The 23599-nt window shown below is 31.7% G+C and overlaps 4 protein-coding genes and 1 pseudogene across 7 annotated transcripts; 4 read left to right on the top strand and 1 right to left on the bottom strand.

The window, feature by feature from the left end:
• The first annotated feature begins 1295 nt into the window (after positions 1-1295).
• LOC113872777 (F-box/LRR-repeat protein At3g26922-like) lies at positions 1296-3820 on the top strand. Of its 3 annotated transcripts, XM_027510592.1 has the most exons (4): positions 1296-1339; positions 1899-2901; positions 2997-3158; positions 3252-3662. In XM_027510592.1, the coding sequence occupies exons 2-4, from the start codon at positions 1915-1917 to the stop codon at positions 3552-3554; spliced, it is 1452 nt and encodes a 483-aa protein (XP_027366393.1). In that variant the 5' UTR covers positions 1296-1339; positions 1899-1914; the 3' UTR covers positions 3555-3662. The 3 variants fall into 3 exon arrangements, with proteins under 3 accessions (XP_027366393.1, XP_027366392.1, XP_027366394.1); XM_027510591.1 differs by lacking the exon at positions 1296-1339 and having other exon boundaries at positions 1415-2901; positions 3252-3820; XM_027510593.1 differs by lacking the exon at positions 1296-1339 and having other exon boundaries at positions 1415-2901; positions 3233-3819.
• Positions 3821-5081: 1261 nt separating this feature from the next.
• On the top strand, positions 5082-7626 carry LOC113873440 (F-box/LRR-repeat protein At3g26922-like). Of its 2 annotated transcripts, XM_027511553.1 has the most exons (4): positions 5082-5190; positions 5690-6654; positions 6763-6924; positions 7016-7557. In XM_027511553.1, exons 2-4 carry the CDS (start codon positions 5701-5703, stop codon positions 7301-7303), a joined length of 1404 nt encoding a protein of 467 aa, XP_027367354.1. In that variant the 5' UTR covers positions 5082-5190; positions 5690-5700; the 3' UTR covers positions 7304-7557. The 2 variants fall into 2 exon arrangements, with proteins under 2 accessions (XP_027367354.1, XP_027367353.1); XM_027511552.1 differs by having other exon boundaries at positions 5082-6654; positions 7016-7626.
• Positions 7627-9555: 1929 nt separating this feature from the next.
• On the top strand, positions 9556-11425 carry LOC113871352 (uncharacterized GPI-anchored protein At3g06035-like). The gene is made up of 2 exons (XM_027508423.1): positions 9556-9734; positions 10885-11425. The coding sequence occupies exons 1-2, from the start codon at positions 9644-9646 to the stop codon at positions 11391-11393; spliced, it is 600 nt and encodes a 199-aa protein (XP_027364224.1). The 5' UTR covers positions 9556-9643; the 3' UTR covers positions 11394-11425.
• Positions 11426-11529: 104 nt separating this feature from the next.
• LOC113871351 (peroxisomal adenine nucleotide carrier 1-like) lies at positions 11530-14409 on the bottom strand. The gene is made up of 5 exons (XM_027508422.1): positions 13850-14409; positions 13111-13342; positions 12732-12878; positions 12455-12615; positions 11530-12247 (listed from the first exon to the last, which is right to left on the bottom strand). Exons 1-5 carry the CDS (start codon positions 13990-13992, stop codon positions 11968-11970), a joined length of 963 nt encoding a protein of 320 aa, XP_027364223.1. The 5' UTR covers positions 13993-14409; the 3' UTR covers positions 11530-11967.
• A 962-nt stretch (positions 14410-15371) lies between these two features.
• LOC113871843 lies at positions 15372-20254 on the top strand (annotated as a pseudogene).
• Positions 20255-23599: the final 3345 nt, after the last annotated feature.

Below are 23599 nucleotides of genomic sequence, written 5' to 3'. Positions count from 1 at the left end.
GGAATTTTTTATGAGCGTTATCGAAACAAGTTTAAAAAATATTGAGATTTATAAACTTTTCTAAATACTTTCCCATATAAAGTTTAATTTAATTTAGTCACTCTATCTTGTTAGAGTTTAAAGATTAACATTTCTAAAGATAAGAAACATGATATGAAGAAGTAGAGCGGTCTAAGAATTTTAACAAATCAATTGGCATACTTCGGCCAAATTCTTTGGTAATTGGAAACTTATTGATTTGTTTTTCTTGTCAGATAAAAAATTTGAATAAGTGATGAGCCATTTAATTTACTAAAAAATAAAAAGGATATGAGGTGTTGTACGGGTTGCAAATTGTCTCATAAATGAATTGTGTTTAATTTTTACTTGGATTTTATAGGTTTTGTTTGGCCGTTGAGAAGGGGGGAGTGGGTTACGTCCCTCTCCTATCTTGGATATTGTTTTTTATTAAAAAGCTTTTAAATTAAGGAAATTCGAAAGTTGTATGAGAGAGATTTTAGGTGTTTTTAAATTATTTGTTTATTTCTCCCCTACTTCTTGTAGTATTTTTTAAAATAAGGTAACTTGTTAAGTAAAAAACAAAAAAACCCTTTCCTCTCCTTGTTTTTATAATTAAACTTATAAACAAAGTCATTTTATAGTTTAATTTTGAAACTGTGAATCAATTAAAAATGGTAGTCATTGATATAACAATTATTATAAAATAAAAATTAATCATTATTGTTGATATAACAATTCATAATTAAGTGATAATATAAAAAACTATACTCTTAGTGTATTTAAATATAATTTTAAAAAAATAATGCATTACTTTTTTAAAATTAAAAGCTTATGTGTTTGAGTGATTTTAAATTTTTCTCGTTTTCCCCTGCTTTTTAGTAATTTTCAAATAAAGGTAAATTTTTAAAAAGCCTCTCCTCTTTTTTTTCTCCTTAAATTAAACTTACAAACAGTTGCGTACAATAATGTTTAACTCATCGCTAGAATTTTTTATTTTTTTTGGTTCTTCAATAGAGAGTTATTTAAGAATTTTGGGTTCACTCGCCTAAATGGCTCGTAATTGACCCAATTAATTCACACTTCATCAAATTTAGAAAATATCCTAAAATTAAGAGTCAGTTACATCAAGCACTAATCAACATCGTTCTCTGTATTTTTTAACGAAGTATATAATTAATAGTCAATTATTTTAGAGGAAATTTTTTTTATAAGATTTTTTAAAATATTATAAAAACGTTGTTTTTTAAATGCATATTATTATAATACACGTTTTCCCACTTGAGCAGAACAAGGAGTCAAGGAGGGGACAGTTGTTGTGTGGGAGTGGCGCCAAGACGAGGTGCGTGGAATCATCTTCGCCTTTCTTCTTTGCCATACTTTGATCTTTATTTTCCTACCTTCAATTTGTTTTTCCATTTTCACTGATATTTTTGTGTTTCTTAATTTTTGCCTTGTTCGTGATTGTTACTACAATGTCAGAGTCATGATGCCCATTATTTGTAGAAATTTTTTTTATCTTAAACCCATTTAAAAAAGTGAATTTGCGAAGAGTTATGGTCTGAAACCCATGGCTTCGCTAATGTTGGAGTGAAGGGGCGTGTAAGGGTTTCAAGTTTTAGCCTTTTTCCTCCTTCCCAGCACAAGACTGGGAAATGGGCCAAAAGTGATGCCTGGGAAACAAATTAATGCCTTAGGTTTGGTTGAGCAACAAATTCATACAGATACACCAAGTTTGTGTTTATTACTGTCATGTTTCTGAATTAGTTTTGCTTAGAAAGTTATGGTCTAAAACCCGTTACTCTTTGTTCAGCTAAGTAATGGGAATTTAGTTTAGCTAAGTCTTACTGATTAATGTTTTCATATTTTATTCTGCTTTGATAATGTGTAATGTGCAATAGGGTAGCCATTTCAAGCATGGATGCCAGTTCTTTGATTAGTAACAAGAAACACAGAAATCCTCACGACAGAGAGGGAAAGAATGAGAGCGGTATCAGGATATGTGATCTACCTGACCCTATTCTCCAGCTTATCATATCCTCCCTTCCCACCAAAGAAGCAGTTCGAACAAGTGTACTATCCAAAAGATGGGAATATCTATGGATGGGTATCTCCAAAATTAAATTGAGAGAAGGAGCACCCGAGAAAAGGCAACAATTCGTTGACTTTGTGAGGAGATTGCTGGTAGATTGTGATTGTTCAAATCTTACCAAGTTCTCCCTTTCTTGTAAAGTTGGTGATGGTGCTTCTGAGGTTAATGAGTGGCTACGTGGTTTCATCAACCCTCAAATTCAAGAATTAAATCTTTCCTTTGAAGGAATAGAGGAACCATTGGTTTTCCCTGACCACCTGTTTGCTTGTGCAACATTGACAAAGTTTGAACTAAGTATGCAGCATATTTTTAAGCTTCCTTCTTCCATTCTTTTTGAAAGTCTTAGGATTTTGTCTTTGGTTTATATTACATTCCCTGATTATTCTTCAACACAACGGCTTTTCTCTGGTTGCCCATCGCTGGAGGAGTTGTCTCTAGTTAATTGCAATTGGGTGAATGTTGAAAGTGTTTGTATTTCTTCTCCTGTGCTACAAAAGTTGATGATAACCGAGTGGAGAGAAGAGGATGATGATAAGTTTGATGAAGATGATGATATAGGTGGTCAGAATGTTTCAAATTGCTGCAATGTAGTGATAGTTGGAACAAATCTGAAGTCATTTTCTTATGATGGTCACTTTTGTAATGATTATTTCTTGTATAGCTCAACCTCAGTGATTAATGCATCTATTGAAGTTCATGCATTGGATTTTTCCGATGAAGATTGGGAAAGTGACGTGGGCTATTCTGTGTTCAAACTTCTTAAAGCGCTCTCAAATGTGGAAAGGCTTTCAATTTCTGAGATTGCTCTTCTGGTTTGATCTCAACATTAAAACATTTATTAACTTGATTCTCTTACAATTGTTTCAAAGACCCTCCTGAATCTTCTGACCATGTATGCCAATTACAGGCTATCGATAGCACAGCATCTTTACTTGGTTATCTTCCTTTGTTTTGTAATTTGGCTGAACTTGAAGTGTCTGGAGCAGCATCACCCATAAGGTTGTCTTGTGAAGCAATGTTGACCATACTACGAAACTCACCATGTCTCCAAGTTGTTCACTTTCATATGGTAAGTTGGTAACTTCTCTCAAACCCAAAATTTTAGTACTATTTACGTATCCTTACAATTCTCTTCATATTTAGTTTGTGATTAACAATGCAGGGAGGGGTCTCTCTGCCTAAAAATTGTGCAAACAACAACCATATAATGGATCCATTACCAGTATGTTTTAAGACAAATCTCAAGACAATCAAGATATATTGCTTTTCTGGATCTGACGATGAGCTAAATGCGATAAAATTTTTGCTACAAGAGGCATCAGTTTTGGATAAAATTTATATTTATTGTAGTTCTTTTGAATTTGACTCTCCTGCGGAATCAAAGAGGTTAAAGAAGTTGTACAAACAGATCGTAAGATTTCCTCGAGAGTCAATGGATTGTAAGATAATTTTAAAATATTTTTGAAGTGAAGATGAAAAACAAGATAGAGGGACTAGAGTGTTTTGTCGACTTGCTGAACTATTTAAAGCTTTGTCCTTCTGGTTTGATATATATTTTGAAGCCTGTTGCATCCCAAACCATCTATGTGGTTATTTTTTGCAACCTGAATGATAGCTTATTGTTTGATACCAAATTGGAATGCATAAATGACTGATTCCTGAAATTATTGATAGCATATGTGATTCGCTTCCTTTTAAGCTATTTTAATGTTAAATTGTACTTTTGATCGTCAGATTTTAGCTTCCGTCCAATATTATTTTCTTTAGTTTTAATTCTTTGTATTTTATTTTCTTGGTATCCTAACTGTTTAAATATGTACCTTGTTTCGAAATTTCATTCGAAAATTAATAAAAATATAATAGAAGTTTGATGTATTATTTTTCTTTAGAATTTAGTTAGGAAAATTTGTGTAAAATATTTAAGCAACAATAAAACGTATGAAATATAACAACTTTTTTATTTAATTATTTAATATAACAATGTGTATATACATACATATATATATATATATATATATATATATATATATATATATTGTGAATATGTACAAATCAATTATAAATTTGACTTATATTTTTGTTAATTATTAGACGATATATTGTTATGAAGAATCTAATTTGAATAATTAAAATTATAGACTAAATATATATGATCTTTGGTTAATAAATAACTAAAAATGTAATTAAAATTTTTAATAGTAAAATGATGATATACCATTATTACTGATGAAGTTATTTTTGCAAAAATAAAATAAAAAAATTGAAAGATATATTTAGAGTAAAAATTTTAGCTTGCACAATGTCTTAAAATGCATCACAGTATCTCGATATTCAACATGGTAAAATTTATACAAAAATACACAAAGCCGTGAATTGACCAATTATGTTATTGCTAACCACGCAGGATTAGTGGAAGTCAGTTGTTTACTTTTGCTGAAATTTTGATACATCACATCATGTAATATTTATAAAGAACATCTTCCTATGATTTTTTTTTTCATTTATTAAATAAGTAATGAGATGTATGTTATTTTGCGATTCTCAATAAATCTTATTTAATAATAATAACAAAATATATATTTAATTAGAATTTATTAAAAATAATGTTGATAACAAATTTTAAAAATTACGTGTATTTCTCTGAAACTCGTTTGACGGATAAGATAGAGTAAAAAAAAATATAGATTACGAAAAGTAAATAAGAACAAGATAGACAAAAATAAAATAGACACACATCCTATTTTAAAAATGACGTACAACTTTCGATAAAAATAAAATAAAATTTTCCGTACAACAAGATAAATTGAATACACTTATACTATTTTCTCTCTTTTTTTTTTAATTCAGACCTCATTTATAAAAATAAATTTATATTAAAAATAGATAAAATAAATTTATAAATAAAATTATCATATTCTATTAATTAAATAAAAACTAAAAATAAGATGAAAAGGGACCGTTATAAGTTTCAAGCCCAATGAGCAGTTAATTTAGGCCTCTGTGAGAAGGCAGATATCATATAATGGCAACTCTTCAACATGAGGGAGCTTTGGAGTGAGGCCGGAAGCGAACTTTCAACTGCGTAACAGCTACCCGCCACGGTATTGCCTCGATTCAATCTTTGAATTTTTTTTAAAAAAAATTTATAACAAAATATTTTTAATTTTTTATTCTTGCCATATCTCTGTCTGGAGGTAAATTTGAGGTATGCAGACTGCAGAGGTGAACCTCGTTCGATTAGATTGCAATACCATTATAGCACTAAAAACTTATCAAATTTAGAACGATTATCATGTACTAAGATGATAAAGTCTACCCTTTTTATTTTGCAAATGTTGGGGTTTTGCACCCGCTAGGGTTTTGCTTCATAAAATGCTAATGTGAATTTTGAGTCCGTTGAATGAGGGGAGGGTGTAAAGTTGAGACTTTTAGACACTGATTAGATGAAGAATCGTGGGTACTCCAAGGAATAGTGAAAATAATTCGGTTCCAATTTTGTTCGTCTGATTTGTTCATGTCCTATTCTGGTCAAACATAAAAAAGAAAAAGAAGAAAATGTTGGAATTTCTGGATTCTTATGATGATGCATTTGTACATTAGGAATACTTCAAATGATGGAAGGTTTGTCAACTTGCGAGGGCAATTTTCAAAAGCTGAATAATGAAGTGAAAGCAGATGGCCACGTGGATAGGATAAGCAATTTACCTGACAAAATCATTCACCGCATTTTAAGTTTACTTAGGACAAAAGATGCTGTCAGAACAAGTGCATTGTCTAGAAGATGGCGTTCTCAGTGGATGTCCATCACCAATCTTGACTTCTTAGAATTTGCACCTAATATGAACCAGAAGAGGTCACTATTCATGGATTTTGTGGATAGAGTTATTGCACTTCGTAAACCATTGGATCTCAATCTTTTTGCATTGGCATGTAAAGTGTTTACTGATGCTCCTCGCATCAATTCGTGGGTATGTGATGCAGTAAAGCACAATGTTCAACACTTGTTTCTTGTACTTCATCAGATTCATGAAGAGCCATTTGAATTGCCTCACTGCTTATTTACATGTGATACACTCAGGAAGGTTGTTATAATGGCTGACGTTTTGCTCAAGCTTCCATCTTCCATTCACTTTCCAAATTTGAAGTTTTTGACTCTTCAGTATGTTGTATTTCCTAGCAATCGGTCCACTCAGCGACTATTTTCTGGCTTGCCTGTCTTGGAGGAACTAACGTTGGATAGATGCAGCTGGTGGAATGTTAAAGCTGTTACCATAGCTCTTCCCATGCTTAAGAAATTGGATATAAAGGAAAATGTTGCAGATCCTGATAATTGTCGGTTCTTTATTATTGCAGAGAACCTCAAATCATTTTACTACATTGGTACACTCAGAAATGACTATTGCATCTATGACTCTGTATCCCTCGGTTGTGGATTAATGGGCTTGTGGGGCACAAATGACATTGAAGAGAATAGCAGACAGAGAGAAGTTGCTTATAGAGCTGATAGGCTTCTTAGAGGGATCTCTTCCGTGAAAGAACTAATGCTAACACCTTATGCATTTGAGGTATGTGAGTCTGTGACCTACTATTAGGCTGAAACCTGTGCTACTTTTATTTATAATAATGTTTAAATTTGCTTGTGTCTCTGATGGTATGTTGTGCTATTGTTCTAGGTTCTCACATATTCTAAGGAGTTATATGCCTGCATGCCTTTATTGTACAAATTGACTTGTCTTGGATTTCTTCCACCGGGAACTGCGATCAATTTCAGATGTGGAACTCTGGCGAAGTTCCTCCAAAAATTACCACGTCTTGAATTACTTGTTTTCCAATCGGTAACTTTCCTGATTCCTCACAAGTGTTTGCTGTTTGTTTTAAATCTGTGGTGATATTAAATATAATTAGACAATTTATTTTGAATTGTAGGGTATCTGTTTGTCTGGGAATCATGAAGAAGGAAGTTGGATACTGGATCCTGTCCCTTCTTGTTTCTCAACTCATCTCAAGTTCATTAAGGTATGTCAATTCTGTGGAACAGATGGGGAACTGCAAGTAATGAAGAGTTTGCTTAAAAATGCTGAAGTTTTACTGCGAATGGATATAATATGCAATCATGAGAAATTTTCTGGCGGTTTAGGAAGGGAAAAGAATGTTCTTAAACAGATACAAATGTTTCCTAGAACCTCCGTCTACTGCACAATCAATTTTTCTTGAACCATTGTATGGGCCTTGTGGGAAATGAGTATTTCGACAGAAGATATCTACTTTACCCTTTATGTTATTGTGGATCTAAACTTTTTCTGAAAATGATGGAAGGAAGGGATTGAAAGTTGCAAGTTGCAACATGAAAGATAACTGCATTCCATTACTATGTAGTAAGTTGCTTGATGTTTTTTTTAAAGCACTTACTTCTATTGTAATTTTGGACTAATTATAGTTTTCTATCTATTCAGCGTAGGCTATTATAGTGTAAAAAATCCTATAAATATTTATATGAAAAAACTCATGCCTCGAAATAGATTTTTTTTCTCTTTTGGCTATTCCATGCTACGTAACATAGCACTGTTCATTTTTAAAAATATTTAACAGTTAACTTGAATAAATTTTTACTCAATGTAATTGTAAATATAATTAAATTAGATTTTAGTCTTTCATTTTTATTTTTAGGTTTAGTCATTGTAAATTTTAAAAATAGTCTTGTCACCACTATATCCCGGGGGATGTATTTAATTGTTATATTAATTATTTTTTGAAGTGACATGTTTACATGTATGTTATATCATCAATAAGTGCTGATAGGGATTTTTTTAAAAATTGAAATTATAACAATTAAGGATAAAATTAAACTTAATTATATTTACATAACTGAATATATATTTTATTTTAATTATTTGCTTTATAAATACTGTGTTGAATCACCATTATTATATGATAAAAATACCAATACAATATAATACAGAATATTTTTAATTGGTGACTATTTTTTCTTTTTTGTAATTTTTGTTGTTTTATTATATGGCAGGGAATGTTGAACTTTAAAAAGAATAATACAAGCAAAAAAGTAAAAATTGTAAAAATAAAAATACATAAATAATTACATAAAAAATGATAAAATAATAAATAATTATTTTAATTTAATCTATAGTTTTTTTGTTAATTTAATATTCATAAATTCTATTTTTTTAAAAATATTTTTTATCATTATTTACTATTCATATGACATATATTTAGACATGTTAAATTATAAGTCGTATAAATATAATCATTGATGTGACATTTAATTTTTGTCTTTTATCACTAAATAGTAATAAAAACTATTCTGAAGAATTATGAACATCAAAACTAGCAAAAATAGAAGGTTAAATTCAGAGTTTTTAGTTAAATTTTTTTATATTGTCAAACAATTAAAATAAACCATAAATATAACTTTAAAATTAATTATTATAAAAAATTAAATTTTTTTTATTGATACACCAACATATGATTAGATAATAATGTCAAAGTATTTTCAATTGTTGGTCTATTTTAAATCTTAAAAAAAATAAATATAGTTATATGTATAATAATTAAAAATCTATTTAAACTTTATAAATATAACAATGTTCATTACTTTTAAAACTTGTTTTGTTGTAATCATTTTCTAAATTTAAGAAAAATATAAATACGTTAGTTTTATCACACCCAAGAGGGTGTATATGCTCCCGGGAATGAGATATGAAGAGAAAAATGAAAAAGTAGTAAATGAAATATTGCGATAAAAAAAAAAAGTGATAACAAGAGAATAATGTGTAATAAGAGTGGATTTTTTTTTAATTCTTAATTATTATTATTAGTAACAGCAATAAAATATCGTATTTAGTTAATAGAAAAATAGAACATAACGATGATTCATTACTTAAACATGACAAGTTATTATATATTAAATACTGTATAAAAGATGACACATCATCGCATCCAACCCAATTTATTCGGTGCACCAAATCGTTGAGCAAACATTTTACGTGTAAAACACTTTCTTGCTCGGAGACAATAATGTCCATCTCGTATGAAATTCCAAGAGAACTGTAAAATTAAGAAAAAATAAAATTACTGTAATTAATCATCACATAAGAAAATTTCTTCCAATTAATCGTCATATAAATAATTATCATTTATTATTTTTTATCTTTTACATTTACATCCATTTCAAAATTTATGTTGAACAAATACTTTCCTTAATGGAAATACAAATATTTTCCTTAATGGAAATACCATCTATGACAAATGCATGCAAAAAAAGAGACCGAACACAGACATGTGATACTGAAACATGAGCAACCTTTCCTTACCGTTGCAACGTCTTCCTCAGTGTCAGTATGCTGTCTACAGAGTCTACCTTCTGCTTGAAGAAACAGTAAAGCACTCTGCTTAAGAAAACTTACGTTTACACAGCACTTATAGAATTCAATAAATGGCCCCTCTTTTTTGTTGAAGAATGAGTCTTTATCTACCTCTATATCTCTACTCTTCAGCTGCTACCATTCCGTTCCTTCTGCTACAACGCAGCTGCAAAAGATGGTGTTCTCCAACTTCTCTCTGCTCTTCTGCCTTCTCCTTTCTTCCGTTGCGATTCTCTTGATAAATTATCCAGTTAAATGTGACGATGGTGAGTGCTTGCTCTCTCTCTCTCTCTTTACTTGATCAATCAGCTAATATTCATTATCCTTAAATGGGTTTCACTTGATGTTATACTTATACAGCACCATTGTACTAATATTTCCAATACTCTATTAAAATAAGTATTAATGAAAATAAAGATGTATTTAATGTATTAAAAGCATAAAATACATTCAATATTTTCTTCGTTTAATAAAAGTGAGGATTTTTAGGATATAGTTGGAATAGGATTTAGAATTATTTATACATTCAATTCAATTAAATCTACGACTCAAGTTTGCATTATGTTGAACTTGGTCATTTGTGTTGTGAGTGATGTCTTCACTTCATTTATTGTTGCATGTTCCTCAATAGCCTATTCGAGGTAGATCTGATAAGCAGAGAGACTGATCAGGGATTGCTTAGTTTAAAGGGAGATTATAAGTGCTTGTTGTGGACTTGTAGATCTTAATGATTTGATCATTTCCGTTGAGTGCTGAACTAGATTATATCTTCTGCATGTTTTATATCAGGTATATTTTAAAAGTAGAATAAAAAATTAGAACAGGGTTAAGCTGTTTTATTTTGTTTTGTCCGTGCATTAAACGCTACTTAAGCCTTGTTCGACAATAGATGATTGTTAAAATGGTAAATTTGAATTTTCATGCACCACATACAATGGTTTCTAATGCTTGTCCAAGTAAAAATAAAAGGTGCCTTTACATTAAGATAGCTGTTATTCTTCATAAAAAAATTCACTTTATAAAGCATTAAACTAGCTAGGTCATGGAACCCTGTGCCCTTGATTCACATTGGGCGATCAGATGAGTTGCAATTTGAATTGGTTTAGAAGCTACACTTTGGCTGGGCTGAAATTCATTAGCATAGAAGCATGGTTGTTATGGATGTTACCACCAAATGCCTTTACTTAAACCATCACCGGATATACAAAATATAGAATAACAGTCTATTACTCAATTAGAAAGTTAGTTGACTCAGTAATAGCACCATGGGATGATAATGAAGAACTTTGGTTATTTTGTCACATGAAAATCTCTCATATCAATTTTTTCTGGCATATGCACATTCACGAGCATACGCATACCCATTGAAGTTGACATGATTGCTGAGACTGCACTTACCTTTATATTCTCCTGCAGATGAGAAAGATAGTCTTTATCAGGGTCTCAACAAGTATCGAGCATCGTTAAACTTAAAAGCTCTAACAAAGAATGAAAATGCTGATTGCCTCGCTGATAAAATAGCTGATCAATTCAAGAAACAACCCTGTACAAATACCACAGGTGCTAACACAGTACCAGGCACAGAGCCTCAGTTTTCCAACTATCCAGACCTTTTAACTAAATGCCACTTGGCTATTTCCAACACAAGGGATGGAATTGTAATGCCTGCTTGTGTTCCTGACTTGGTTCCCAGCCTTGTTCTTACTAATTTCACGAAATCTCTCTACTCAGATAGTCTCAATGACACGAAGTATACAGGAATTGGTATTGGTTCAGAAGATAACTGGATTGTTGTTGTCTTGACCACTAACACCCCTGCAGGAAGCTTTGCTCCCTACACTTCTAATGATGCCAGTTTGATTTCCAGAGCCGGATTGATTTACAGCTCTGTGCTCTTGTTGGTTGGTAATATTTTCCTGTTGTGAAACAAAGAGGATGACTGTTGGCAGTGTTTCAAAGTTACAATTTTGTTACCAATCAGAAAGCCAATGCTGCTTCCATAAAGATAAAGGTATTATTTGTGACAGGGTGAACTTAATGAAGACAACTGCTTTTCTAGTTAAAATTGAGAGATCCTTGTGTAATTGTTGTTTCAGTATTGTAACTATAGAATGTTAGAGACAAATAGGAGAAAGAAAGCATTGTTCCCAGAGGGTTGTTATCTTATTGTTGCCATTATTATAAATAATATCTATCATTTTTTAGCTTGGAAGCTTGGCATTTGCCAAATGATACAAATAACAAGCCAATTGGAGACAGGCCAGTACATTAACAAGTCTACTTCAAGGCCAAGGTCCTTGCCAAGGTAAAAGCATATTAGATGAGACAGACTCATTGATCTGAATTTTCATTTTTCACATTCCTTCTTCAAAAACACAATCTAAACTGCCCGCAACACTTAGCTTCTTGCATCTGCCATTATTTTCCTCCTTAGCAGACAAAGTCAATTTTTTCATATTCTTGGATGAATAATTTTTTAAGAATATACTCATCACAAATTCAAACTGCCTTCAATATGGGGGAATTCACAGACAGGTATCTTCCAATCATGAGCATTAGAATCCATGTGGACTTTGCAATCTTCTCCTTTACCATCAGAAGTAATGCAGAACTGAGAACAGTTTTCAATATCTGCGCCTGCAGTCCTTTGAAAAATCCCAACATACCTTCTTTTCTCCAAATAGTATAGAGTGCTCCAGAGATTGTCCTCTGTGCCTTCCTCTCAGCTTCTGTACTCTTATTGTCATCTGAATCAGCAGCCTGAATCATGACCTTACATCTGTCCGCAATTCAAAATAACTTTCATCAGCAAGTACATAAGATAGCTTAAACAAAGAAAATGCCATTGTGTCACATTAGTCATTTTTCTCAAGATACATTTGCATGAAATTAAATTATTATTATTTTCTTCTTTTGCATCATGTTCACCAAAATCAATAGTGCAAGTAAACAATTCTGGGGAAAACAATTTAAATGGATCATCCACCTGATAGCTGGGTATGTCAAGCAGGTAGCAGCACATTTTGAAACTGCACCAAGCATGAAAGCAGAAAATGCAGAAAGTGCTTCCGGGGATGACTTTGTATCTATTCTCTTGCTTGTCTTGTCCTTTAGTAGCCTCTGTTTCAGCTGATCGTATGCAGTATACTGTTATAGGAAAAAAAAAATCCTTCTCTAAGTTTGGGTAGTCTTCTAGTGCAACCTAATCTGGAATAACAGATTCTCTCTAGGATTCATTTGCATAAATATCTCAACATTGCTACCTGAATAGATGGGTTTGATGTTAAAAGGATGGATATGCCAAGACCATCAAATGCTTCACTCCATGTACCTTCTGAAAGGGTCTTCCACAGTCCCTTGGATTTTCCAAATTCACTTGTCTGCATCCTTGAGGATGCGGTATCTAAGGGCTGTAAAGTACAAGCGGTGAAGCGGATATTAGAGAAAATTGTGTTTGACACAGAAAGCATGAGATAGGACAGCACATTCAAATACAAATAGGAGGGCAGTTACCTTTAGAAAAAGCTTAATTTCATGATAAGTTAAGGAAGCTCCCTCAGTTAGCACATTACAAACAGCACATCACATGTATGTAACTAACAATGATTTTTCTCCAGAAAAGCAATTACAGTTATACCTTACCTGTGTTATTACTATTGTACAGACACCGGCAGCGGTAGCAACAATCAAGTTTGCTGTTGTTCCAATGGTCTTGTTTCCAGTTCTTTTCAAATATAACTTTCTAAAGTAGCTGTATCCATAGAAATAAATAAATGACGAAATGAAGGACTGGACGTTTTTAGTCCCAAGGCCTTGGTACAATGAAAGCACCTGACGGGTAGAAATTGCTTCCCATAAAACATCAGAAATTCTCCTGCACGGGACAGATCAACAAAATCAAATAAGCATAACTTGCTATTATCTTCCTATTTTAATTTTGCCACGATAAGAGCATCATGATAAAAGCAAAAGAACACCTGCGAACATTGACAATTGGAATGTTATTATAAATTACAATCATTTGACATTATCATTTAGTTTTCTCTAATGAACAAGATTTCCCAGTGTTGAGAAGAAACGACCAACTTTACAGGTAACACAACTTCAAGCTTGGTTGCCTAATTTTTTTTACCATAAAAAGAGAGTTCTCTAACCAAACACACAAACCGATATGATCATAGATAATTCAATTCATCTCTCTAGCAAACGTCTAGTAAATAGTGTCACCTATTGGCAATAATATAGTAATAGAATAAGCTAGTCTACATGAATAATGGACAAAAAGATAAGAACATGAATATATGCTATCAAAACAAGTACTAATTATATGTAAGAATATACTAAGTTGGAGCCAAAAAATAAAAAGGGCTGGAAATGGGACCTGTATTTTCGCTGATGTTGAGCTTGAACTTCAGCTTGATATTTGGTTTTGCAAGTATCGAGTGGGTATAAGACGGTGGTACTAACAAGGGATCCAATGGCACCAGAAGTAGCTTCTGACAATGATTCCAGGTCAAGTTGCATCTTCTATGTCCCCAAAGAAACGAGTAATCGAATAAACGAACACGAGGTGAACAGAGTAACAAGGCACAAACTTTATACTTGCTGGACAGAAGGGTATTGGGATTTGAAGGATATGAATCAAAAGTCGCTGTCTTTAAGGGCTTCAAAGACACAAATGGATTGAACAAGGGTATGTAAGTTAAAGGAAAATGGTTATACTTGGAACTGGGTAAGATTTGGGTTGAATTGAATGCTAAAGTTGAGCTTCAACCTTCACAAATTCAGTTGAGTATCTTTTTGGGAATCGAAAAGTATGGGGTTTCCTTGTTTCTTTGCTTCTGTTAATGATAGAAAGATATCAAAGAAAAAGTTCTTGCCAGCTATATATCAAAATCTAAGAAGATAATATCATTTTAGAGATAAAAACATTCTCTATTCCAAATTTTCTTTCTGTAATAAGCGCTTACATATATAAACACACAAAAATTATCCACGAATCAAATCTTAACATGAGTAATAAAATAACTGACGTGAATACGAATTCAGTTTTTTTTTTGTCAATTAAACAGACTTTTGATAAGTCAACTTAAATTCCATCACCTTACCAAAATTTCCGGCTCACTAATCCTTTTCGTCAAATTATAAATGACTTAATTATTTTAGAATTCTTAGCAAATACATATATATATATATATATATATATATATATATATAAAGATGTAAAATAATATATATGCATAATAACTTTATTTATATATGATTGAAACTTTAATAATATCATAATTTATTATATACATATTGTTAATCGTAGATTTTTCATTCTAAATTATTACTCTAGTTTCTATAATGGTCAATTTATTTAGATAATCTTAAACATTTATTAAAATTTAAATATATTTTTCATATCCTGCTATAAATTAAAGGATAAAAAACATATAAGATAGAATTTAATATATTAATAAAAAGTTACTTATTGCATAATCAAAATATTGATTATTATCTTAAGGTGCTACTGATTAACAAATCAGATAGAGTAATGGTTTTTGTAATTTCAATATTTAAAATAATTTTAAGCATTTAAAATAATAATTTTTTATTAAATAATATTATTTATATATTTTTTAATATAACTTTATATTAAAAAATATGACATTTTTAAATCCTCCACTTAAACACATGACAAGTGAGTTAGAAAAATGGAACTTAAACAGAGTGGGGCATGAGAATTGAAATTACGTGGGGCCAGTGATGGAAAAGTCAAAAGAAGATAACCGTTGAAGTTATTGTGGTGCACTAAGCAACACCACCATTTTCAAAAATTCATCTTCTCCTTCCTTTTTCCCTCCTCCTAAATGCGCAAAGTCTCCCTCACCAACCCTAGTCACACACACAACCACAAAATGCAAGACTTTTTGGGTTCCCTTCGCCGCTCCTTGGTTTTCAGACACGGTGACGACGGACCCTTCGCCGGGATCGCCGACAAGATTGGCTCCGCCGTTCGCAAATCGCGAATGGCACTCAAACCTCAACCTCCTCCCATACGGTGGCGTAAGGGCGAGTTGATCGGTTCCGGTGCCTTCGGTCATGTCTACATGGGCATGAACCTTGATTCAGGGGAACTTATTGCTATCAAGCAGGTCTATTTCATCACTTCATATTTTTTTCTTCTTCATTAATTGGCTTTGATTACGTGCTAATTGTTGATAATCTGACTTTCTATAGGTTTTGATTGCGCCTGGTAGTGCTTTCAAGGAGAATACTCAGGTAAAAAGATGTGATTCTAGTACAAGTATCCTCGTTCAGGGGTTGCATTGTTTTCTTTGTTGATCTTCGTCAAAGTGCTTTTTTATTTAATTGGTTACTATGTGGACTGTGGAAGAAATGGTAATGCATCTATAAAGCATTACTATTCTTAGTTTCATGTAAGCTGGTAGTGTTGTTATGTTGTCGTTCAGCGTGATTGATGGTGTGAGAAATTTCTTTCTACTTCATTGAGTCAGGCTAATATTCGGGAACTTGAAGAAGAAGTGAAGCTTCTCAAGAATCTTAAGCATCCTAATATTGTTGTGAGTGTTGTCTTGTTATGTGAGTTGGATAATTTTGATTGCTTGGTGGCAGATTTAGTAACTCCCCTCCCCCCTGCTTTGTTATTTATTTATCATAGAGATACTTGGGAACTGCTAGAGAGGAGGATTCCTTAAATATTCTGCTGGAGTTTGTACCTGGTGGATCTATCTCATCACTCTTGGGGAAATTTGGATCCTTCCCTGAGTCTGTAAGTGGTTTTTACTTAGTGAAATGCATATTAGAGCAGATTGCGATTCTTTTGCTGCTTAAAGTTTAATTTTTTTAACAGGTTATAAAAATGTATACAAAACAACTTTTACTTGGCCTTGAATACCTTCACAATAACGGAATTATTCACAGGGATATTAAGGTACTGTGCTTTTGCATTTACTTTTAAAAGACTTTCTGCACTGGTCTGTGTCTATCATATTCGTCAATGTGTTGTTGGATATAGGGTGCAAACATTCTAGTTGATAACAAAGGGTGCATTAAACTTGCAGACTTTGGTGCTTCCAAGAAAGTTGTTGAACTGGTATGACAATGTTCATGTTATTAATTCATTATGCTCTTACAAGCTTCTTGTGTAATTTGTTTCTGGTGCTGACATCTGAAGTTTGTGGATTGATATAGGCTACTATCAATGGTGCAAAGTCAATGAAGGGAACCCCACATTGGATGTCTCCTGAAGTTATTTTACAAACAGGACATACAATGTAAGTATATGACTAACACTAATAAAAATCTATCATAATAGTGAAAATCTTTCCTTGTTTTTATCCTTTCTCAGTATTTATTCATCACCAAAAAATTTTCAGAATATAACTTCTTACTTAGCTATAGTTTAAGGCCCAATATCTGAGCTACTTGTGCTGTGAGAGTGTGAGGTTTAAAAATTCATGAGGTGATAGTGTGAGGGACATTAATAGGAAACATGTAGATGTTGAATATCCCATTTGATTCTGGCTTCTAAAAGTATATGCCCATCATAACCCTTAAACAAACAAAATCTGTTACTAACAGATTATTTTTTTCTTCATTGAACATTTCCTGGTGTGTCATACCGCATGAACACCTGAGAATCCTTGTTAAGCTTTAAATGTGTTCTTTTAAAATTTCTTTTCCATAGTTTATCCATTATGGATTCATTTCCTGTTTTGATATGGTGAATGAGTCCTTGCAGAGGAAATGTATGGACCATTCGGCTTCCCTTCTCATTAATATGAGATGCAAGATTAACACTTATGGGCTTACTGAACAATAAAAGATATACTGGTGATATTCATCTTTATTTGCATATTAATAGGATAAAGTAATTTTGGGATGAATCTTTGATTTGAAAACAGAACTTTGGTGATGTGCCATATTAAGTACCATTATAGTTAAACCTATCTTTATTTTCATATTAATAAGACTTCTATTTAGAAATTTCTAGTTATTAACCGTGATTATTTCACACTACTTCCTTTGTTTTGCTATACTCCAATGTCAAACTTAACAGTTCCTGTTTCAGAAGCTTGGATACATGCCTTGACTTGGTGCTTAATGTTCCACTCCCCTTTCTCATTTTGAACATCCAACTCCTCTCCCCACCTCTAATCACCACATAACCTATCTGCTTTCAGGACTAAGATCCCATATGTAATGGTTTGGGTTTCTTAAAATTGTTTATGATGTTTTATGTGCATAGAAGTTTTTTTTTTGTTTGGAAATGAATATATGAAAAAAAAAAATCAATTGTGTTTTAAATTAGAGTGTGCTACTTTCTTTAAGAAGCATGTGGATTGTAGCCATTGCCAAGGAATTCAAAAAGCAGGCTAACCTCATAAGAATCAAACTTGTAATGCAGATTATGGAAATAAGTTTCATTACTTGTTTAAATAATGGAAAAATCAGAACTAAGCAACATAAGGAATAACGTTTGATGTTTTATCATAAACTCCAAATTGTCTATTTGATGGAATTTTGTGATTGTGCTTTGAACCTATCATTGAAGTGTGGACAAATTAGAGATATAGAACATTCTGGGAACAGCATCTAACTTGTGATTTCTTAGCTCTACTGATATATGGAGTGTTGCATGCACTGTGATAGAGATGGCCACAGGAAAGCCCCCATGGAGTCAACAGTACCCCCAAGAGGTACACCTTACCTGAAAGTCTCACTTATCACTCTTATCAGTTGGTCCCTCACTGTCTGTGTGTGTATGTGTGACACTATTTGGTTCTTTGACTTGTTTAAACTAATCTCTTTTAGGTTTCGGCTCTTTTCTACATTGGGACAACTAAATCTCATCCACCCATACCTGAACATCTGTCTGCTGAGGCAAAGGACTTTTTGCTGAAATGCTTTCACAAGTATATACATATAATGTTTTTACCATTTTTATATTGCCTCTATTTAATTATGAGTTCTGACTATATTTGTTTTTGAGAAGGCCAGTGATACAGTTTGACATTTAGGTTGAGGGCGTTAATGTATATCAGATAATTTGAGTTCGAATAACCATCCATCAATTTGTGGTGGCAGGGAACCAAATTTAAGGCCTTCTGCGTCAGACTTGTTACTGGTATTCTGCACATATTTCTCTTCTTCACCCAACTTATGTAATATTCAATTATGACCACATACATTTGAATTTGTTTGCCTTTTTTACTTAGCTTTTCCTTCAAAATCACTGTGGTCATTCTGCCTTATTATCTGCAGCATCCATTCATCACCTGCAACTATCATGAATCTCGTTCAATCAGGGTTAGTATCCCCATTGCACGTTTATATGATGCAAACATAGAACATAACTTCTCTTACTTTTTATCAACTGTTTACTTTTCTAATATCAGGACTCTTGCAATAAGATGGAAACATATGGGGTGAACTCTAGAAACATGTAAGTATATTTTCTGTTGTTTGTGGGACTTCTGATGGGTATGGAGCATCAACTAGGAATGCCATTTTGGTTCTGCAGTTTGGATTCAGTTCATGGATCAACCTGCACCGGCTTAAAGGATGTTTGTCAAATAGATACTGTAAGGTTGTCAACTGTATATCATAAAGCAGGTTCCCACCAGAGAGTAGACAACTATGGTGATGACATGTGTCAGATGGATGATGAAGATGATCTTTTGTTTGGTTCATCAGTAAAATCTAAATCTCTATTGGCTTCTGATGTTATGAAGGTCTGCCAAGTGTTTTTTGTTCTTCCACTGTTTTAGATGTTTCATTTCATGATTAGTGTTTCTTGAACACTGGGCTGATATATTCACTGGAATAGAGTTTCAATCCAATGTGCGAACCTGTGGATGACTGGCCTTGCAATTACGATGAAACTGAATATTTGAGGAAAAGCAAACCAAACTTGTCTCAAGATCAAACTATTAGTAAAACCATGAGAAGTTTTGAACCATCTCCGAAGGTGAAGAATGAATTCTCATTTTCAAATGAACCTCTAGGAGCTGAAGATGATGATGAAGTTACCGAGTCCAAAATTAGAGCTTTCTTGGATGCTAAGGTCCTATTTTAGTTTGAGACCTATATTTGTTGAAATTGAATATAGCATTACTCAATGGTCGTTAGCCTTTTTCTTATTTTTGTTTACCTTTTCTTAAAATCTAGCATCGCCATAATTAGAAACTAAATATTTTTCTTTAATGGATTACATCAGGCCCTTGAACTGAAGAAGCTCAAAACACCTCTTTATGAAGAATTCTTGAGCATATCAAATGCAGCCATTGCTCCTGCCCCTGTTGCACAGAGTAAAGTTATTTCAGATGCCTCAAATGTAACATCAAAATGGAGGTCTCTTAGTCAGGCAAGGAGACGATTCTCAATAGCTGGCAGTCCAAATGTTGCAAGCCCTGGAAATCATAGCAAATATCGATCAAAGCTTAGTGTTAGTGGTGCTCACAGTCGACCTTTGCAGGAAATTCAGCCATGTGAGCTTAATGAATCAAAGGAGACCCTTCATGATGCTGAGCCAGAATTATTTAGTGTTAGGTATGTATTTGGTACTTGATAGTGGCTGCACTTTTACTTAATCTACCTTTGTACGGAAATTGAAAAACAAAAATATTTTCATCTGCAGTTCAACTTTCTCTGGGAGACAAAGAAAATGGAAAGAAGAACTGGTTGAAGAGCTTGAGTGGAACCGAGGCAAGTTTTCTGTTTTCTCAGACAATTACAAAAATGCAAATTGCCTTTGTATTTCTTTTTTCAGGTTTGAGAATTGGTTTGATTTTCCATTTAGAATAGCCTTAGGGGTTTATAGATACCTTGATCATAAAATATTTATGGCATGGAAATACAAAAATCATCTTAAAAGAGTATAGATTCCTTTCCTCCTATTTGGTCAGCTGCAAGATGAGCTATGGTGAGGCCCTGACACACTATCTTTTCTGAGCAAGCAATGGGCAATCTTTGGAAATGGATTTGGGCTTGGCCCTATATTGAGAGTTTTAGGGCCTTTATCTTTAAGCCCAAAGGTCAGTCCTAATGCTAACTTTCAGTTTCAACTAGTTGGAGTACACAAAGGTTTAGAAAATCTTGGCCAATTGGAAAAATTGGAGTACAGACAAAATATTTAATTTTGTTAACCAACTTATCTGTAAGAGTGCAGGTGGAAGTTTGGAACTGATTCATTTTCGATATATAGTCCTCCTAGATGTGCATAACATCATCACCTGCTCAAGTTTCCAACTTGTTAAAATACTATGAATGTTTATCTATTTATTATTCAACAGTTTTTTGACATTTATCCTTTTTTATGTCACATTACATATTATTCCTTTAATTTTACACTTTCAGCAAAATACTCCTAAAGCTTTAGCTTTGTTAATTACCCATCTGAATTTTAAACATTTAGCTCTATACTATTTTTATTAATCCGTTTAATGGTTAACAGCAAACACATCATTATGTTTATTTTTTCTTTCTTCTAACCAAATGCTTCCTTGTACGAAATTTGGTGGTAGTAAAAATTTGGGGAAAAAATAGTGGGTGAGTAAACGATAAAGTTCAGGCAAGTAAGTTGCCAAAAGTAAAACTTTCGGAGGTAATTTGCCAAAAGTCAGCGGGGACTTTTATTGCTAGAAAAAGAATATTCCGGGCTTATTTTCTTTCTTTGATTTGCTAGAAAATGAAAATCCAGTTGTTTTATTTGAAACTCAACCTGCTAAGCACATGGTTTCTACTCTTAAGTTTGCTGACATTACGTTTTATCTTGAATTTTATCCTGTGTTAGTCTTAAACTAGACGAGCATATTTCTGAATTTAAATGCTTTGTTAATTTGCCCCTTTATTTTTTTTGTTTATGTGAATTTTAAATGAGTATTTTCTAGAAACCTGACTATGGTAAGTGTATATTGCAGAGATGATGCGTCGGGCAGGAATTGGAGGGAAGTAACCTCCCCAAAGGATAGCAATTTTTAAGAGGACTGCTCGATTGATTACTCTGCTTTTCCAGGCTGCTGATTTTTATTCATTTTCCTACACAAAGGAGAAAGTCTTTTTCTTTTGGAGAAGTTGAGTAACTTTGCAATATCATCGAATTAGATGATGCATCAGAGTTAGAAATATTGTTTAAGCGGAATGAAAAATTAGCAGTTATCAGTTCAAGTTCAAGTTCAATGGTGTGAATACCTAATTTTATCTGTGTTTCTTTTAAAAATAGATTTAAAAATTAAAAATTATATATAATGATTTAATTTTATAGAAAGTTAAGAAAATAGATAAAAATTATTTTTAATTTTTAAATTTAAAATTAGATTTAGAAATAATCAAAGTAGTCTGTAGATTTTTAGGAGAGTGGATGAGAAAGAAAAAATTGGTCATCGAAAAATAAGAAGTCATGGGATGTTGGAGCTTTTATTAAAATAAAAATAATAAATAAATAATTGTATATTAAATAGGATTTTAAATTTTAAAAAATACTTATAAATAGGAAGCTTAAATACTTGAAAAGGGAAAAATCTTTTGAAGGCAATGAAATAAAAGGAGAGAGAGTTCACTTTTTAGAGAGCATGAGAGAATTTGAGAGACAAAAAAGAGTAAGAATTTAAAGGAATATGATGAGACAAAGAGGAGAGAAGAGTAAAAAAACGGATAGAATTAATAAAATGGTAAAAGTTGAGGAGAGAGTTTTAACTTTAAGTTATTACTACGAAAGAATTGACAAAATAAGTAAAGATTTATTTTTTTAAAATTCTTTTTTTTCATGTACTTTCTTTTTTTTGCTTTCTCAATTTTCACTCGCCATATAAAATTAAAAATAAAATTTAATATTGTGAAACCCAAATTTTTTTTTTCCCATTTGTTCCTTTCTTTTTAATAAAAATTTAATTTTATCAAACCCTAAAAACCTAATTAGTAAAAAATTCTTCCTTCTTTTTGTCCCAAAAGTTATAAATTTTTTTTATGCTAAAAAGTCATTCTTTTTGCAAACCCAAAAAGAAGGCCAAATTTTTTTTTTTTAAAAAAAATCTCTTTTTACAATGATAAACCTTAAAAAAATTTAACTCTAGAAAACCCTAAATTTTTTTTCCTAAAATTCATCCTTTTTGAAAAATCCCAAAAAAAACACTAATTTTCCCCCAAAATCCTTTCTCTTTTTTTTCCTCTTAAAAATCATTCTTTTTGAAAAATCTTAATTTTTCACCAATATCCTTTCTTTTAAAAAAAATCATCCTTTTTGCAAAATCCTAAAAAATCCTAATTTCTTTTTCAAAATCCTTTCTTTTTTTTTTTCCTCTTAAATATCTCTTTTAAATATTTCTTTTTTGCAAACTCTAAAAAACTTAATTTTTTTTAAATCCCTTTTTTTGCTAACCTAAAAAAATCTTTTTAAGAAACCATAAACCCTAATTTTTTAAACCCTTAAAAACATCCTTTTCACAAATCTTCAAAAAAATAATCTCTAAATTAAGAAAAAGTTATTTCTTCATTACTTTCATTTGTGTTTGTCCTTGCTCTTTTTCATTTATTGCATATATTATTCTTTATTTCCTTTTTGCATATAAAAATTAAACTTTTGTTGTCTAAAATAAAAATCTTTTGAATCCACATAATGGCCAAACAATTTTGATAGAGTGGTAGATCCACTTTCAACATTGTTTATATCGTAAGGGATTATTGAATAGCTGTGCTAACTTGAATCCAATGAAAAAATAGATTTACTAAAAATAAATAACAAAGTAAAAATTAAGTTTTCAGAAAAAAAAAAAATCTTTGAAACTTGCCTAAAACTCAATTTCAAAAAAGTTTCACTAAAAAATAATAATAATAAAGAAAAAAATCAAATTTTTCAAAAAAGATCCATGTAACTTTTGCAACTTATCCTAAACCTATTTTAATAAAAAAATTACGTAGTTTTGATTCTTTATGTTGCACACAGATAATACGTAGAAGCATGAACTTGACTCATCAAATTCAAAATCTTTTTAATTTTTTTTAAAACTAAGTAATTTCAAATAATTCTCTTAAAAAATGAAATTTTTATGTTTATTTTAAAAAAATAAATAAATAAATTTTTTTAAGATATGTTACTTTAATACAAAAAATGCAAAAAAAAGGA

This window comes from Abrus precatorius, unplaced genomic scaffold, assembly GCF_003935025.1.
Source record: "Abrus precatorius isolate BTA unplaced genomic scaffold, Abrus_2018 Scaffold7, whole genome shotgun sequence".
NCBI lineage: Eukaryota > Viridiplantae > Streptophyta > Magnoliopsida > Fabales > Fabaceae > Abrus > Abrus precatorius.
This window is presented reverse-complemented; position numbering and strand designations above follow the sequence as displayed.

What these genes read in the sequence shown, in the direction of transcription:
- LOC113872777 (XM_027510591.1), top strand. Translation starts at nt 1,888, where the DNA reads ATGTGCAATAGGGTAGCCATTTCAAGCATGGATGCCAGTTCTTTGATT. An exon ending in TTTCTGAGATTGCTCTTCTG is followed by an intron (nt 2,902 to 2,996) that starts GTTTGATCTCAA and finishes TGCCAATTACAG; the next exon opens with GCTATCGATAGCACAGCATC. An exon ending in AAGTTGTTCACTTTCATATG is followed by an intron (nt 3,159 to 3,251) that starts GTAAGTTGGTAA and finishes TTAACAATGCAG; the next exon opens with GGAGGGGTCTCTCTGCCTAA.
- LOC113871352 (XM_027508423.1), top strand. Translation starts at nt 9,644, where the DNA reads ATGGTGTTCTCCAACTTCTCTCTGCTCTTCTGCCTTCTCCTTTCTTCC. An exon ending in TCCAGTTAAATGTGACGATG is followed by an intron (nt 9,735 to 10,884) that starts GTGAGTGCTTGC and finishes ATTCTCCTGCAG; the next exon opens with ATGAGAAAGATAGTCTTTAT.
- LOC113873440 (XM_027511552.1), top strand. Translation starts at nt 5,701, where the DNA reads ATGATGGAAGGTTTGTCAACTTGCGAGGGCAATTTTCAAAAGCTGAAT. An exon ending in TAACACCTTATGCATTTGAG is followed by an intron (nt 6,655 to 6,762) that starts GTATGTGAGTCT and finishes CTATTGTTCTAG; the next exon opens with GTTCTCACATATTCTAAGGA. An exon ending in AATTACTTGTTTTCCAATCG is followed by an intron (nt 6,925 to 7,015) that starts GTAACTTTCCTG and finishes TTTGAATTGTAG; the next exon opens with GGTATCTGTTTGTCTGGGAA.
- LOC113871351 (XM_027508422.1), bottom strand. Translation starts at nt 13,992, where the DNA reads ATGCAACTTGACCTGGAATCATTGTCAGAAGCTACTTCTGGTGCCATT. An exon ending in CAACATCAGCGAAAATACAG is followed by an intron (nt 13,343 to 13,849) that starts GTCCCATTTCCA and finishes TGTCCCGTGCAG; the next exon opens with GAGAATTTCTGATGTTTTAT. An exon ending in TTGACATACCCAGCTATCAG is followed by an intron (nt 12,248 to 12,454) that starts GTGGATGATCCA and finishes AATTGCGGACAG; the next exon opens with ATGTAAGGTCATGATTCAGG.